At 41.0% G+C, this 15,079-nt stretch overlaps 1 protein-coding gene across 3 annotated transcripts in view; it reads right to left on the minus strand.

The window, feature by feature from the left end:
• Positions 1-15,079, minus strand: part of RORA (RAR related orphan receptor A) — a gene marked incomplete at its 5' end in the record, with an annotated part of 358,132 nt that overhangs the window by 11,765 nt on the left and 331,288 nt on the right. For 2 of the 3 annotated variants that reach the window (XM_082061470.1, XM_082061471.1), the window contains 7 exons: positions 185-297; positions 1,600-1,710; positions 3,067-3,174; positions 3,856-3,988; positions 5,183-5,304; positions 8,421-8,816; positions 10,411-10,552. In XM_082061470.1, the coding sequence (XP_081917596.1) occupies positions 185-297; positions 1,600-1,710; positions 3,067-3,174; positions 3,856-3,988; positions 5,183-5,304; positions 8,421-8,816; positions 10,411-10,552 (1,125 nt within the window). Of the gene's footprint in view, positions 1-115; positions 298-1,599; positions 1,711-3,066; positions 3,175-3,855; positions 3,989-5,182; positions 5,305-8,420; positions 8,817-10,410; positions 10,553-15,079 lie in introns of those variants that run through there. The other variant, XM_082061472.1, reaches the window with a different exon arrangement.

The raw sequence follows: 15,079 nt of genomic DNA on the forward strand, positions 1-15,079 counted from the left end.
ATCATCATTTCACCTCTTCTAGTTTTTAGTATAAACATTCAGCTAATTTTGATCAAGGTGCTTAGAATTCTGGGTTTATAAATAACAAATTAACTGCGTAAAAGCTTTTACACCATGATTAGGAGAGCGTTCGTAAGAACGCTTACTTTCCCAGTCATGTGACATAGCATGGTATGATTCTTACCTTTGTTAGAATTCCATCTTCTCGGTGGTTCTTCTGTAGGACGTGCTGAAGTGCTAGCTGGATCTTCTGTTGGAGTTTTTCAATTTTTACTTTCTCCTGAAGCCATGAGCGATCTAAATATAAATGGAGTCAAAACCTATAGTACCGCCCACATCAGTTACAGTGCACCAGGAAGTACTAAGTCTGTTACAGATTCATCTTTCTTGTTTGCAGCCTTCCTTCCTTATATACTTTCATATAGAAAAAGAGTTTCAAAATTAATAGGTTTTGGAGTATATTTATTATGTGCATTTAAAATTACTTTTATAAATCCCTTAATTAGAAGAATGCAGCATCTCTGAGTAAGATGTATTAATCATTTGCTGACAGGGTCTGTAAATGCATGGTATTTACAAAATGAAGCTAGCAAACTTTTAGTTGGAAATGAATAGATCACATAATGAACAAGTAGTTGGAGTGGATCTTCTTGCTAAGATCTACAGTGACCTACAGAAAAATCAGAAGCAAATATTCAGCTTGGAAAAAAAAAAGGCTCCTAAACTTCCTAGCAGAGAAGCATTAGCTGCTACATCCTCTTTGTGGCAGAGCTGTGGGATTCTGTGGCTTATATCCTAGGACACAGGGCTACTATACTTCCAGTCTGGCAAACAGCATGAGAATGTATTGACAGTATTCTCAGTAAACCCACTGCTGCTCACAGACTCGTCCACCACCACTCAGTCCACTGCGCTGCAGTCTAAAAACAGAGTGTTTATTTCCTTGGGTGTTACGCCAGACACAGACTAACTTTCTGCACTGGTGTCTCGTTTCACCCAACCCAGTAAGCTTTCCCAGAACGTGGAGAACTCTGTGTATCTACTTGAGATTATTATTTTAGTCATGGGTAGGGCAGGCCCAGGCTGACTCCTGGGGTGACTTGAATGGCTGGCATCATACCCAGTTTCACGATGGAGACAGATAGCTAAGCTCCCTCAGTACCTTTGTACCACCCTAACATGGCAACCCTGCTTAACAGAGCTGAGGGACATGGGGAGCATTCTGTGATGTGCTCAGGAGAATGCTGCTGCAGCTGCAAGCTCACATACACTGAAAGCTGACTAGGTAAATTCAGTGCCTGTCACACCTAGATTGACCCAGTGGTCTCACTCATGCATTTAAGCTTTTGCAAAGAATGTGAGTCCCTCAATGAGGTGACAGTTTGGAAAACAAGGTCTTAGATTAGGATTTCCAACCTAAAATTATTTCTAAATTCATAGTTTTAATATACTTAACTAACATAAAAATTTTGGTCAAGAAGGAAACACTCACAAAGATGATGACATTTCACACTGTCCGGTAGTCTTAGCTTATTAAAACGACTTCAAAATAAAAATTACCTCTACCAAATAAACCTAGAGAAATCTTTTATCTCTTACCTGCTGACATTAAAACAAAAGCAGAAAACAAAGCTATCTCATCTTCTGTCAGGTGCATAGAACATAAACTTTTTCCAAATTCAAAGACAAAACTAATGAAGTCTTCACAACCTGCCAAAAAGAAGGTACAGCTTATGCCACATTGTCTAAAACTACTTCGGAGCTACAGAGTTGTTAATTTATTCTGATGAAGGTGAAAAATGGATGTAAAATACTTCATGGGTGAGTGGTACTGAGATCTCACTCATGCTTGAGCTTACTACCCCACTCCCATGAGTCCCCGGCTCCCACACTCTGGCAGCCAGTATTCTGAATGTTTTGCTTGCTGCATTTTTCCACATTTGGTTCTTTTGTGATAAATATGGGTAAAACCCAAGCCATTGTCAATCTCCAAAATGGTTCAGTTTTGTTTCTGTTCTAAATGGAACTTTCTCATGTCACTGTGGACCGGAGGTTCAAAATGTATACTTGAAAAGTGCTGATTTTGAGACTGTTGAGCACACAGAAGGGGAAGGGGCGAGAGGCACACAAGGTACATGCAGGAGCAAAGGGAGAAGCCAAAGTCTGAAAGCTTTTCATGCAGAAAAGGAACTCTGTCTCCTTTAATCTGTTCCCTTGCTCACACAGGTGTAAGTCAGGTTACTGCTGCTGTTACACATGCTGTTACGCAGTTTGCAAAAGCTGAGCCCTGCTCTGAAGAGAACCGCAACCTGATGGAGGAGGGCTGTCCTCTGTACATCTCAGCCCCAAACCTAGCCTAGATTTCTAGATGTAGTTGGTGACAGGTGAAAGTTACATTTCACTGGAACCCACATCTGCTGCTCCATTCTCTGAATTGTTTGCACTCAGACCTTGTAACCTTGAGGTGCTTTAGAAAGGCAGAGAATACTTCAGTAATTGTTTTGCATTCTCCACTGCCATATTTTAACTGCCCTCCAAATGGCTTACATCCCAAATCTACACCCAGTGGCATAAATCCTTTTAAAATTAGCAAAAAAAAAACCACAGAAAAATATTCAAAATTATAAACTGTGGTTTAATAAAAAAAACCTGATTGACACCATTTTACCTGCAATATTACTAAACACTTTTAACATCTTGAAAGCAGTAACGTTAGCATATCCAAAGTTAGCTTAAAATCTGCTACCTTTTCCAACAGGATGTAGAAAATGTTACAGTAGATATGAAATCTGGGCTTCTGTTCTTAACAGGTGTGTTCAGACTGCTGTACCCTGATCTAAGTGTTGCATTTCAACACCAACAGTCCTTTACTGCTGGAGTTAAGCTGTTTTAACTCCTGAAATCAGCTTGGCCTCAAACAAAATTAGTGTAACTGCATACAAAATCAGCATTTGGAGCTCTTACTTGAATACTACAGCCTGAATTTTTCAAAGCAGCTGTCCCCTTGCTTTTCCACCTTATTATTTTTATTGTTTTTTCAAGATACAACACTTGACATTTCCTTACCTAAGGACTTGAAAACCTCTGGGCTAGCATACTTGCCATCAAAGTAGACTGTGTTGTTCTGGGAGTCAAAGGCACGGCACATTCTGATGAACACAACCTCTAAAGACCCTAAAACAGAAACAACGTATGTTTGACTGTTTGAGACTTCAGTTGCAAAGAACAAGGGAGGACTTTTAAATTTCCTATGCTCTGCATTCAGCGTCAGTTGAATAGGAGAGTAGGTTTCTGTGGTGTAACAGAGCATAGTTTGATTTGCCAGTAGAATTAGAAGAATTCCCATAAACCCCTTTAGAAGTTTTCGCTAAAGCAACTTAGTTAATGCTAATAATCACTAGTAATTTTTTATTACAGTAATGAAGTCTCTGAAGTCAAAGCAGCTCATTCAGATTTATGTTCACCAAGTTTTGACAACTTTGTCCAGTATTTGCAAACTGCATTACTTCTACAGCATCTTGCATAGAACAATCTGAATTTTTACCTGGAGATATGTTGTTCACTATTAGAAAGCCAAAATAAAAAAAATGAACCCAACTTTTCCATTTTTACACACTCATTGCTCCCTGTGTTCATAATGAAGATTTCATGTGTAGACTTGAACGCTGGAGTAGCTTCTGTCCAGAGTAACTAAGAAGTACTTCAGACAAGGACACAGACAATTTGTAAGGTTTTTCCCCCATATTATTTTAAATGATCATTGTACAAAATGAGTATTTATGTGTGCACAATCACTGCATAAAACCTTCCTTGGTTAAAACTAATAGAAGCCAACCTTAAAACTGATCCACATACCTGCTTTTAAAAGCACAATTTGATCGTTTTGACACAGTTCCATAAAGCCATCAATGCGTTTGGCAAATTCCACTACATACTGTATAGCTTCTGTTATTTTGACTGCACATAACTGCCACATTACCTCCCTTTGCTGTTTGAAAGAGAAGAAAAATTGAAAAATTACTCATCAAGGTTTGGAAAGGCCACATTCATAAAGTAAAACTGAGCTGAACAAAAAAGTGGAGCAAATTCTCCCCAGCACTGCTGGCTACAGACCGCTCAGGAGGCAAGGGGAATGACCCTCACAGCCAGAGCCTCCTGTGGGTAGGTGACAATGCAGACACGTACATGAGCCTTGTTCAGTGATGTCAGAAGACATCCAGGCTGGAATGCTTTTATTTCATAGGCTGAAAATGTCAAACTATAATGATTCCGGTGAATTGAGTGGGAATTTTATTCACTGCATCAAAAGAAAATGCCAGTTTACACTAGCAGTGCATAATCACATTTTTCATGTCAGCCTCTGTATTCTGCACCGTGAATTGCCTGACGAGCTCATCTTCATAAGGACACACATAAAGATATACGTATATGAAGATCATCTTGTTAACAACATAGAGAAGGCATGCAAGTAGTGATTTTTTCATATGTTAATAGTAATTCTGAATGAAATTACCTAATGAGTGGACAAAATTATATCCTTAAATATTTTTTGTGGAAATAAATACATTCAAAGAACAGTGTGCTTTGATAGTGCTTCCCAAGACAGCTTTCCAAAAGTAGCCATTTGGCAGCAGTTTGTGGATGGAAGGCAAATTGGATTAAATCTCCCAGTACCCGCTGGCGTGGCGGCTGCACCGTCCTGCTGTTCTGCGGGGAAATCTGACACCGAGGGGCAACTGCAGAGTGAATGGGGATTGCAACCCGCACTGAGGGCTGCCAGTCCCACAGTTCTGACAGCTCAGCACAAAACACACCAGGTAAAATGACAAAACTTGGTGGCTTCAGCTTTTGCTGTTGTTGATCTGGGAGATTACAGATTAAGAAATGAATATAACGTGCCATTTAGGCCTGAAAAAAGGTCTCTGGTTTCTTATCTTTGTTTATCAATCATAGACGTTGATTTTAGAATTACGCCTTTTTCCGTACCTGTAAAAATCACAAACGCAAAGTATATCCTAACCATCTTGCTGCTTTTGATTCCAGTGTATTATTTTTTTTTAAACACACAAAAATAGACATTCCTGATAGTAAACAGAAAGCAGTGAAACAGTGAATTTTGCAGTGTGTTATGGAAATACCATGCTTCAAAAAAGGCATGCCATAGTTTGGCGTGCTGTCGTACCTTGTTCTGATAGTTCTCAATTTCTTCCTGCAGAAAAGTCTGCCATGTTATCTGCTGTAGCTCCTCTCTCAAGTACTGGCAAGTTTCCATGTGTGACTTGGAAATATTCTGTGCAAGATGTTCTAAAAGGAAGACCAGAAAGTGACACACGTTAAAAATGCAAAGCTATGTATTCAGGTGTGAGAAAGCAAATGCATTCCAGTTGCGATAGGGAGAGGGGTGAGGAGAGGGTGAGCCGTTAGAAAAAATGCTCTAATTTCACTTGCTTCATGAAAATAAACACGTTTGATGCCAACAGACAGAGACAAAGCAGAAACCTGTTTGGGGCCGCCGCTGGGCCGGCTCCCGGGGCCGGGCGCATCCGCTAGAGGGCGCTGTGCGCACACGCAGGCCCCGCCCTCCCGCAGGGCCGCGCTGAGCCCGGCCCAGCAGAGCCCGGCCCAGCAGAGCCCGGCCGCCCCGTCGTGAGAGGCCTGGGCGGACCGAAGGTCCTCCGTGAATACGCGAGCTTGTGCTGGGGACAGGCGTCTTTCTCCCGCAGCAGCGGGTGCGAAAGCAAGCCTGCGAGATCAAAAAGCTCGCAAAATAAAGGCAAATGTGGTGAAACCTGAGGGCGTTCAAACCACCTCAAATTCAGTAGATGGCCTTGCTGCCTCTAGTAAGATAAAATCGGCTTTGCACCTGGGCTGAGAATTACACTGTTAAGTAGATCTATAGAAAAAAATCCGAGTGAGCCCTCGAAGTGATGGACCCCTCAAGGCAGGGCACAAGAAGCTCCAGGGGCACAGCCCTGCTGGATACAGGACACGATGTATCTGCCAGCCAGGCAGATCTTCAAAAGCTAAATTAATTTGCGTTTCATACAACAGAAGCTTTCTAATAAAGAAACACAGATCGTTTACCACCTGTCTAGTGTTCTGTCAAGCAGCACACTATGACATGAGGCTGCCTATGAAGGAAAAGTTTCATTTCTCTTCTACTCTCATATAATTGAAAAAATGTTAGGAAAATACACCTATTAGAGAATCCAGATTAATATAACATACGAAAGACTCAAGGATTTTCTTCCTCAGCTTTAGAGTAGTTGCTTAGTTAACTGCACAATTTAAAATTTCCATACAACATCCTGATTCCAAATAAACTGTTTTCTGCTGCTATACTTGGTTAAAAGACCCATAAGGCAGATTTATATTGATTCATAGAATTCAATTCCATAAACCTTTAGGAACACCTTCAAAAGCGTAAATAGCATTTAGACATCTGAATTCTACTTCTACTTTGTCTTTTCTACGCTGGCTCTTCACAGACGTCTGTCCTCCTGTTTTAGCACGTGACACGGAGAGGCCGGGTGATTGTCATGCACAACTCTGCAGTTGGTGCTTTTGCAGGTTAGGCCACTGACAAGGAGGGCTTAAAATGAACAAGAGTGGTGGTTATTAACAACATGGGGGTGTTGGCATTAGGGCTTCTGTTAAACTTTGTTTAATAACAACCAAACCCAACTCTTTACAAACTGAACTGCTGGACCAATCAGACTGATGAGCCATCATCCTTACTGCATTCATAGTTTGATGTTAAGATACTACCTGAGAAGTCTTCAACATACAGCTGAGGTAACATCAGCTGAGCAACCAGTAATGTAGAACATAAGGTAGTTTATAGTTTGGTTGTCGTCATAGCTTTCATATATTTCATATATATATATATATATTTTTACAAGCGTGTACTTAAAACATTTGCTCTCAGCAGCAGCAACTGACAGCATTATAACTGTGCCCTTGCAGGAATCAGAAGATGAAATACGACTGTGTTGTTCACAAACCTCAGCTTCTGTTCTGGACTGCATTTCAGCACACACCTAAATACTTTCATTGAAGAGCCACACCTTTCTAAATTGAAACCTTAGTCTGGAAGACATTCTTGAAACATTGTTTGGCAATGTCAGTGCTGGGCACTCAAATCATGCTCTGCAGGGTTTAAATGTGAGCACTCTGTAAATAAAGGTAAGCAACACTTATTTTAGGCCAGTGTTCTGAACTCAACACCTGGCCTAGGAAGGAAAAGTCCTGTCTTTTTTTCTATGGATTTAATATAGATCTTTTAATAGCTCCCATGAGAATATTAAAACCATTTGATTGAGACAAAGCTGGTAACACAGCCTTTATCCTAATTTTTTCTTCTTATTTTTACTTATCTGTAACTGAAGTTATTTGAACTCAAGCCAGATGCAACATTCTGGCTGTCACAACAAACCACATTGCAGAGAACTGCATTCTGTAACATAAGTATGTTAAAAAGTGAGCCTCCTTGTCCCTTCATCTCTGCCAAAGAAGCATCATATACTTGCCTCTAATTAAAAAAAAATAGCAAAATAGCAAAAAGAGAAAAAAATAACTTGGAATACCTGTTTCTTCAAACTATATTTAGGTTTTCAGTAGTGGAGTAATTAACAACTGTGTTGCTTAAGCAAGCAAAATCACTGTTCTAAACGCCTGACTGCTTACAGAAGTAAGAGCCACTTCTTTAATGTCCTGTTCCAGTTTGCTTGTAACCAGTCCATACAGCAGCACGCTCTAACTCGAGGCTCGGATGTCGACAAGACACGGTTGTAGAATTCAGCCCTAGTGTAATCATTCAGGGAAGAGTTTAAAGTAAAATGTGCTAGTTGATGTGGTCATTATAAGGCTCTTAGGGAAATTATCAAAACTTGGTACATTTAGAAATTTTCTGAAGTATCTGGGGCCAGATTCTCTTCAGCCGGTGGCAAGAAGAACTGCCCTTGGATTAGATTGGCGCTTTGGTTTTCTATTTCCCAGGTACAGGTTAAGAGCAGAAGAAAATCAGCCTCATCACTTTTTGTTAGGAAAAAAAAAAACCAACATATTAAGGTAATAAGAAGGTAAAACGTTCACAAATAATCTGCAAATAAAGAAATCTCTGTCTGTTTGCTCAGTACTAAATATCAGCTTGTTAATCAGTATTGAAAGGGTTCTGCTACAAGGTCTGGACCCAAAAGCCACACTACTAGAGCTGATCAACCACAGCTCCTGGGGTTTGTAGCCCCGTTCGTGCGGTGCTCATCGCGTACCCGAGCAGGGCACTGTGCGCTGCACGGAACGCTCGTACACGCTCCCAGCTGTGCTGAGGCCACATTCTGGCTGTCACCTGGCTAAACGTGTCACTGCAATCCAAACGGTACTATTAAGACAATTACAATGAAGCTTTTCTCTCTCATTACCTAATTCTGCCATGGACACAGTTGGAGAGGTCTCCCCATTTGTAAAAGAACAATAAGGGAAGAAGCCCGATGCTGGTGTGTAGTCACATATTGGTTCTGGTTTGATTCCATTAATATCAAGACCCGACTGATCTGGAGAAGGCTGTATGTCTAAGTAGAAGCTGCTAACTGCAGAGTCTGCTTTGCTACCTTCAGGGGTATGCCCATCAATGTAATTACTGAGGTCATCGTGTAGCTCTGTTAACCCATTGGTGGTGATATTGTATGTTGGTGTTAGTGGTTCTGCCTCTCCTGGTTGCTGCTGATGATCTCGCTGCTGCTGCTGCATTCGATGTTTCTGCACCTCCGCATACAGGCTGTCCCGCTGCTTTTTTGACATTCGACCAAACTTTACAGCTGGAACACAGACACACAATGTATTACATTTCTACAAATCCACTACTGCATTTTAATTGTCTTGAGTCTTGAAATACTACACAGTAGGAAACAGCAGAAAAGGCAAATCGGCAGGATGGGCAGGCCAAAAATCACTTCTGTCACTTACAGGTAACGTAGCTGCAGCTCTAAAAGGAGCATTTTAACATGTTACTTAAATGGACCATTAGAAATCACTGGTTTAGCTTAAATCATGAACTTTCCACTTCTATACCAAAAACATTCTCTCTTGCATACCCACTGAAGTTGACGGATGCACCTCTTCAGCCTTCAAATCCTACCTAGGAAAGTAAAAGCTAAAACAAGACTACACTGGCCTGAGATGAACTGGCCAATTCCTACTGGCTGTGTATTCGCTCGTACTGCGGAGTGAACCTGGAGTTAGGTATAAACACGTGGGGTTATCTCCGAGAGTACCAAAAACAAGCCTTCTTGGCCAAAGCACATGGGAAGAACCACAGCACCCACTTTCCGTGCAGCTTACTGGGACAAGCAGAAATGTTTACCTGGTGAATTATTGTGCACAAGTGTGTGTATATATTTCTCCAGGAAATTATTACTACTTTGAGAAGTATTAATATTAAGCGTAAGCCTGAAGCAACTGCTTTGGCACATCCAGAGAATGCCTAAGAAACATGGTATGTGACTTCTGGGACCTGTATCAGCTGTAAAAGCCTCATCATTTAGGAAGGTGAGTTCTGCGTTGTACTTTTCCACAGGAAAGCAGGAGAAATATGATCAACTGTTTCAGGTTTTTAGTTTTAGGCCCAATAAAAAAAATAAAGACAATGTAATTCAATAAGTAAATGGAATCTGAAAATGATTTCCTGAATGGGGCCTCACATACAAAGAGTGATGCATATGTATTGGTAGAACACGTAGTGCTGCTGTCACTGTGGAAAAGACTGAGTCAGAGCTTCAAACTGGGAAGCGACGGCAGCTTCGTTACATCTGTGGGGGCCGTGGGCAAGTATTGGTTGCAGATCCAGTTCTGATTGAGTAACATCAACTTCCATTTTACAGAGGTGGCTTTTCATCATTAGGTGTAATTCTGAGCTTCATGTTAACAGCAGTGGAACACATTTTCTTCAGAATTCTATGAAAACAGCACTGTGCTATTCTCTTTGAGTTTTTTCCATCATTCATTACATATATATTTAAACTTCTCTGTATATTGTGAAACAGGTCTGATCTGTACCAGTACGGCAATCAGGGTTACCTGCAACTATCACATGTCACCTAAATTGGAATGAACACACAGAGAAAGTATAAACATTCAACTAAAACCTCCACCTTCAAGAAGTGACGGGAGGCAAAGCTCTTAACTGGGAACTATAATAGATGAGTAGGAGAGAAAATAAATCCAAGAGCTTCATACATGCCCTAATTGATATGCATTTATGTGAATATACAGCAACATATAAAACCCACTCAATCTCAACTATGAGTCTGATGTATAATTAACTTCTAAATCTTATGCTGTTTTAGTTGAACACAGAGAATGCTAAAATCTGTTTTACTTTTTGCAATCAAGCGATGCGTTAGCAGAGCTTACCATCTCGAGACATCCCCACAGCAAGGCATTTCTGTAATCGACAGTGCTGGCAGCGGTTTCGACTAGTTCGGTCAATCAAACAGTTCTTCTGACGAGGACAGGAGTATGTAGCATTGCTCTGCTGACTCCTCCTGAAAAAGCCCTGTAACACAATTGCAAAATACAACTCAAGAGGCTGGTAAAACAGTATCTAGTAGGAAACGGTTTGTAAAAAACACGTATGTGTTCAAAAATACAGAGCATGATGCTGGGCAGTTCCTGTTACAAAGAAAAAGTTTTTAAAATGTTTTCTTCATAATTGCTTTGATGCTGACAACCGACGTTTTGTTTAACTCGGTGCAGGATTTAGACTTTTAAGGAGGGGGAAGCTGAAACAGATTTTAGGTATTTTCTCTTTCCCGAGGCAACTGCAATGGGTAGACCCACTTCCAAAGCAAGCTGGCGCTGGAAGGTTCCGCAGTATTCCCCACTCAGCTCTCTCCTCAGCGCTGCGTGTTGTTAACCACCGCACGGCTCTTGGCTTTGAAGTTAATTTCAGCTTTTTGCCACAGACAGTCCAAACATAAGCTGGTGCGTGTGTAATACCTACTTCACAAGGATTCTGCAAAGATGTAGTCATTCTACACAGGCATCTGAGATCAACAGGCACAGTGTTTTAGTTTTATGTTGCCACATAATGGATTAATTAACAGCACTGCAAAGAAAATACTTCCTCAGAAAGGCTGGGCACCTTTTAATTAAAGCTGGACTTTTACCAATTTTTTTATTTATTGAAAGGCCAGGTTCTGGAGCCCCTCGGCACATGCACACTCTGTCCGGACACTTGGTGAAAAAATAACAGGCAGGGTTTGTGCACGACAAGAGACTTCCCAGCAGAGCTGCTGCAGACAGAAACCTGACAGAACCCTGAGGTAAAGCCTCCCGCTCCATGGTACAAGGAGGGCACCAGCCTTCGTCGATTATGCCCCTTCTGTTAAATCTTTAGTAGGAAAACAACAGAGTATAAAGAAATGAGGAAACTGAAGATGCCTGTCTTTAACCCCATTTTCCTGTACACTGTTTCTCTCCCATTTTTTCTGGTCTTTGCTACCATATGATTGAAGTTTCAACTGTTTTAAAGTTTGTCAATAATGAGGTGATTGTCACTGAAACTGAAAGTATTGCACACATTGAGCTGTGATTGAGCGCTTTTCACCCTAAAGAGAACCTGAAATCCCATGGACATTTCTACCATTGCAGCATCATGACTGATCCCTCTGGAGGAACCAACTCCTAGGCGGACAGAGCTTCATTTCCAGTCCTGTTGGCTCCCTTTGTGCAGCCCCTCACTCCAGAGCACGTACACGTGCAAGTGCTGTGCCATTCACTGGAAACGCAGGATTAGACATCACTGACCGGGACGTCCTGATAAAGGTTCTGCATCTCTGCATTATCAGTCCTGCAAAACGTCAGTTCTCCAAACACTTCGGCAGTTGCACTGAATGACAAGCTCACACATAACTGTATGGAATTTACCGCCACCCAGATGCTGAAAGTCATTAATATGTAAAATGACCCTGGACCAATAACCTCAAAGATCTATACGTTCTCCTTTAGCTGGGACGTATACCGAGTCTGTACTGCCAGTTCGGCATATTTCTCTTTATTAAGAATATACTTGTCAAGCTGAGGATTATTTTTAGCATTATAATGGAGAAAATACTGGGCTTTTTGCTTTTCCAGATCTTCCCTAGAGACACAGCTGCTCAGTACATTTTAGTGTACAATATATCAGCTAAGTTACAGCTTGAAGCTACATTTTCAATAGAGCACAACTGCCTGAAACTGCGGCCCTTAAAAGCACTTGCACTTTACAAACCAGAGATGTAGCGGAGTGCTTTTAATAACAAACCCTACAACGTTATGTAGGCATGTTGAAAACATCAACAGTATCTAAACAAAAAACAAAATCAAACCTTGCTTCAAACTTCAGAAATTAATCTAAACTTGTTCAGAGCTCAGAAATATATAGATTTGGAATTGAACTGACAACGAAGTTAAACTGAGGGGTTTTTATGCTCTAAGTTCTCCTATATTGTCATCATTTATTTGTGAGTTTTCTAACCTTTTGGTGGTCCTTGGGCTCTCATATCAATATATGTGGGGAAGGCCCTATTACAGGAACCTTCTGTAAGTAAATACAGTATCTTCCTAGGTTGTTTTTTTCCCCCTTTTATTAGGAGAAGGACAGACGCTATATTCTGTTGTTCTATTTCCTTGCCTTTGCCAGAGGCACAGAGCTAGCTATAATTTTTCCCCCAGGAAGGAGGAGGTGGATGCGTACATGGTACACGCGTATACATTCAAGCATTATGCAAACCAGCCCAGGCCACATGCTCGTAATTGCAGACATATTCCCAACCAGTATTTCACATTCAGACGATTGCGTAATGGGCCACAGACAGAGTGGATCCCTCTTGATCAAACACACAAACGAAACCACTCCTGCCCTAGAGCGTGTCAGCGAGGGCAGGGGCTGAGCCCAGGTGTCTGGCAGGAGCGCTCCCCCAGCTCTGCCTGCTCCTCGTGTCGCCACAAAGATCCGGCTGATGCTGATGAGGCATCACTGAGCTTTGCATGGCTCCCTTTTTCTGTAGACGTATTAGCGCGGTGCCAGAAGGACAGCAGAGCAGATTACAAGCCGTAGCTGCATCTCTGCATTTCAGACTCCTATTTATATACAACACAATATATGGGTTTTCATATGCTGCCAAGAAATCAAGGTTAGGAAAAAAGGGGCGCAAGAACTTTTCATCTGCAAGTCAGTTTGAATAACAACTTGTTAAAAAATAACTTTGAAATGTAAATAGCAGTTTTTAGCAAAATCTGTTGATAGTTTCAGCACCTTCATTGTTCGGTGGCTCGGTGTCCCCGAGCTTTGTGTGTAACTCGCCCCTTGGCAGGAACAGCCCGCTGTGCTGCCCCCGTGTCCCAGACGGCACCGCACAGGCGCCCCCGCCACCGCACAGCCCGAAATGCTGAGCTCATGTTTGGTCTTTTGACAAATTTCCATTTAATGAATTGATTCCTACAGTTCATTAACATACCCACTTCCACTTCTGTATACACATATGTCTTAATTAGCTGCTCATTGGCTGTTTAATTACAAGAAAACAGCTGACAGCTGCCTTGCTGCATCCTAATGGCAGACGGTTTGGAATGACTGTATGCAAGCCTGTGACAACAAAGGCTTATTCATAATCCCATGATTTATGGCTAATACTTAAAGACTTCCACGTATCATTACATTTTGCAATATTCTGAGCAATTAACAATTAGTTGGGGGGGTGTCATTATTTTACTGTTTTCTAAAGCAAACTAACACAAATTTTCTTCAAAGAAACATCAGAAAAATACATTGTCACATGAAAGGTAAACACTCAGACTGGATTTTTAACTCCTTTATGACAATGAGCACATACTTTAGCTATAGAAGGAAGAGAGTGCTGCAATAATATTGCTTAATAAGCTTTGCTAATTAAGTATTTGATAACAAACTTATAGTGCCACTGAAAACAGAGAAAAAACATTCAGTTTTACACACATAATAAAGACCAGAGTGAGATTGTGTTCATCAGGTTATACAAGGCTCCTGAGTAGCCCTTTCTGTAACATGGCTTGTGTCCTTTCCAACGTGTTTTGCTCAAAATTGGCAAAAATTAAAAAACCTTCAAATCGTGAATTCAAGATAAAAGTCTGCAACACCAAACTGATACTCCACGTTCAATAGAGTAATGAAAAACTGGCTAGTAAAGAAAGTGAATGAATGAAACAAATGAACAAAAGGAATGTGAGATGGGAAGTGACAATACAGCACGACTTGTTTTCTGAAGTAACAAACACGGACATTCCTTGCAGTTAAAATGAACAAGACCGTCTTAGATCTCAAAAAGCACAAGAGACAGAAGCCAGTACCTGTAAACCTTTGAAAACATGAGAAATGCCCAGCAATGCCCTGCATGGATGGTTTTACGAGACCAACTGCCTACAGTCAAGTAAAGAGAGGGATCCCACTAATGCACGTGTGAGCCAGCTGGGCATGAACTGACACTATTGAGAGCAAAAGCAAGTAACTGCCTCTACAAATTAAAATACATAGTTCATTAACAAAAACTTCATTTCAAACTAAATACTTTGCTACGTCCTTTTTAAGCATTCAGGTCTTTTCTGACAATGCTGGGCTGAGTAAAGTTTCAGCTCTGAGAAAGGAACACGCACGTCTGCAAAGCAGCTCCTCTCTCAGCAAAGTCCCCAACGCAGAGCAAAGGCTGTTAACAGGTTCCTACAACAGCTGAAGTAGTATCCACACAGATACTCGTTTTTTCAGTAGTGCTACTACAATAGTAGTAGTAGTAGTAGTAGTAGTAGTTTCCTATCTTACACGGGAGACTTAACTTAATTTTTTAAAGGCAGATTCAAATGCAGCTAAATAGATTGATGGATTGGGAGTACTCAGTGTTGTTTGGGCAAAACACAGCCAGTGACTTCATAAAACCAGCCAGTAACATCATAGCAAGGTAGGAAATTAAAACCTCTCAAAAAACGCTAATTGGCTTAACTTCAATTCTAGTTATGTGAAGTGCAATGTAACAACAAAAAACTGCCCAGAAAACTTTCAATTATGTGAAAT

The sequence above is a fragment of the Streptopelia decaocto genome, assembly GCF_964273445.1.
Source record: "Streptopelia decaocto genome assembly, chromosome: 9".
Classification (NCBI taxonomy): domain Eukaryota; kingdom Metazoa; phylum Chordata; class Aves; order Columbiformes; family Columbidae; genus Streptopelia; species Streptopelia decaocto.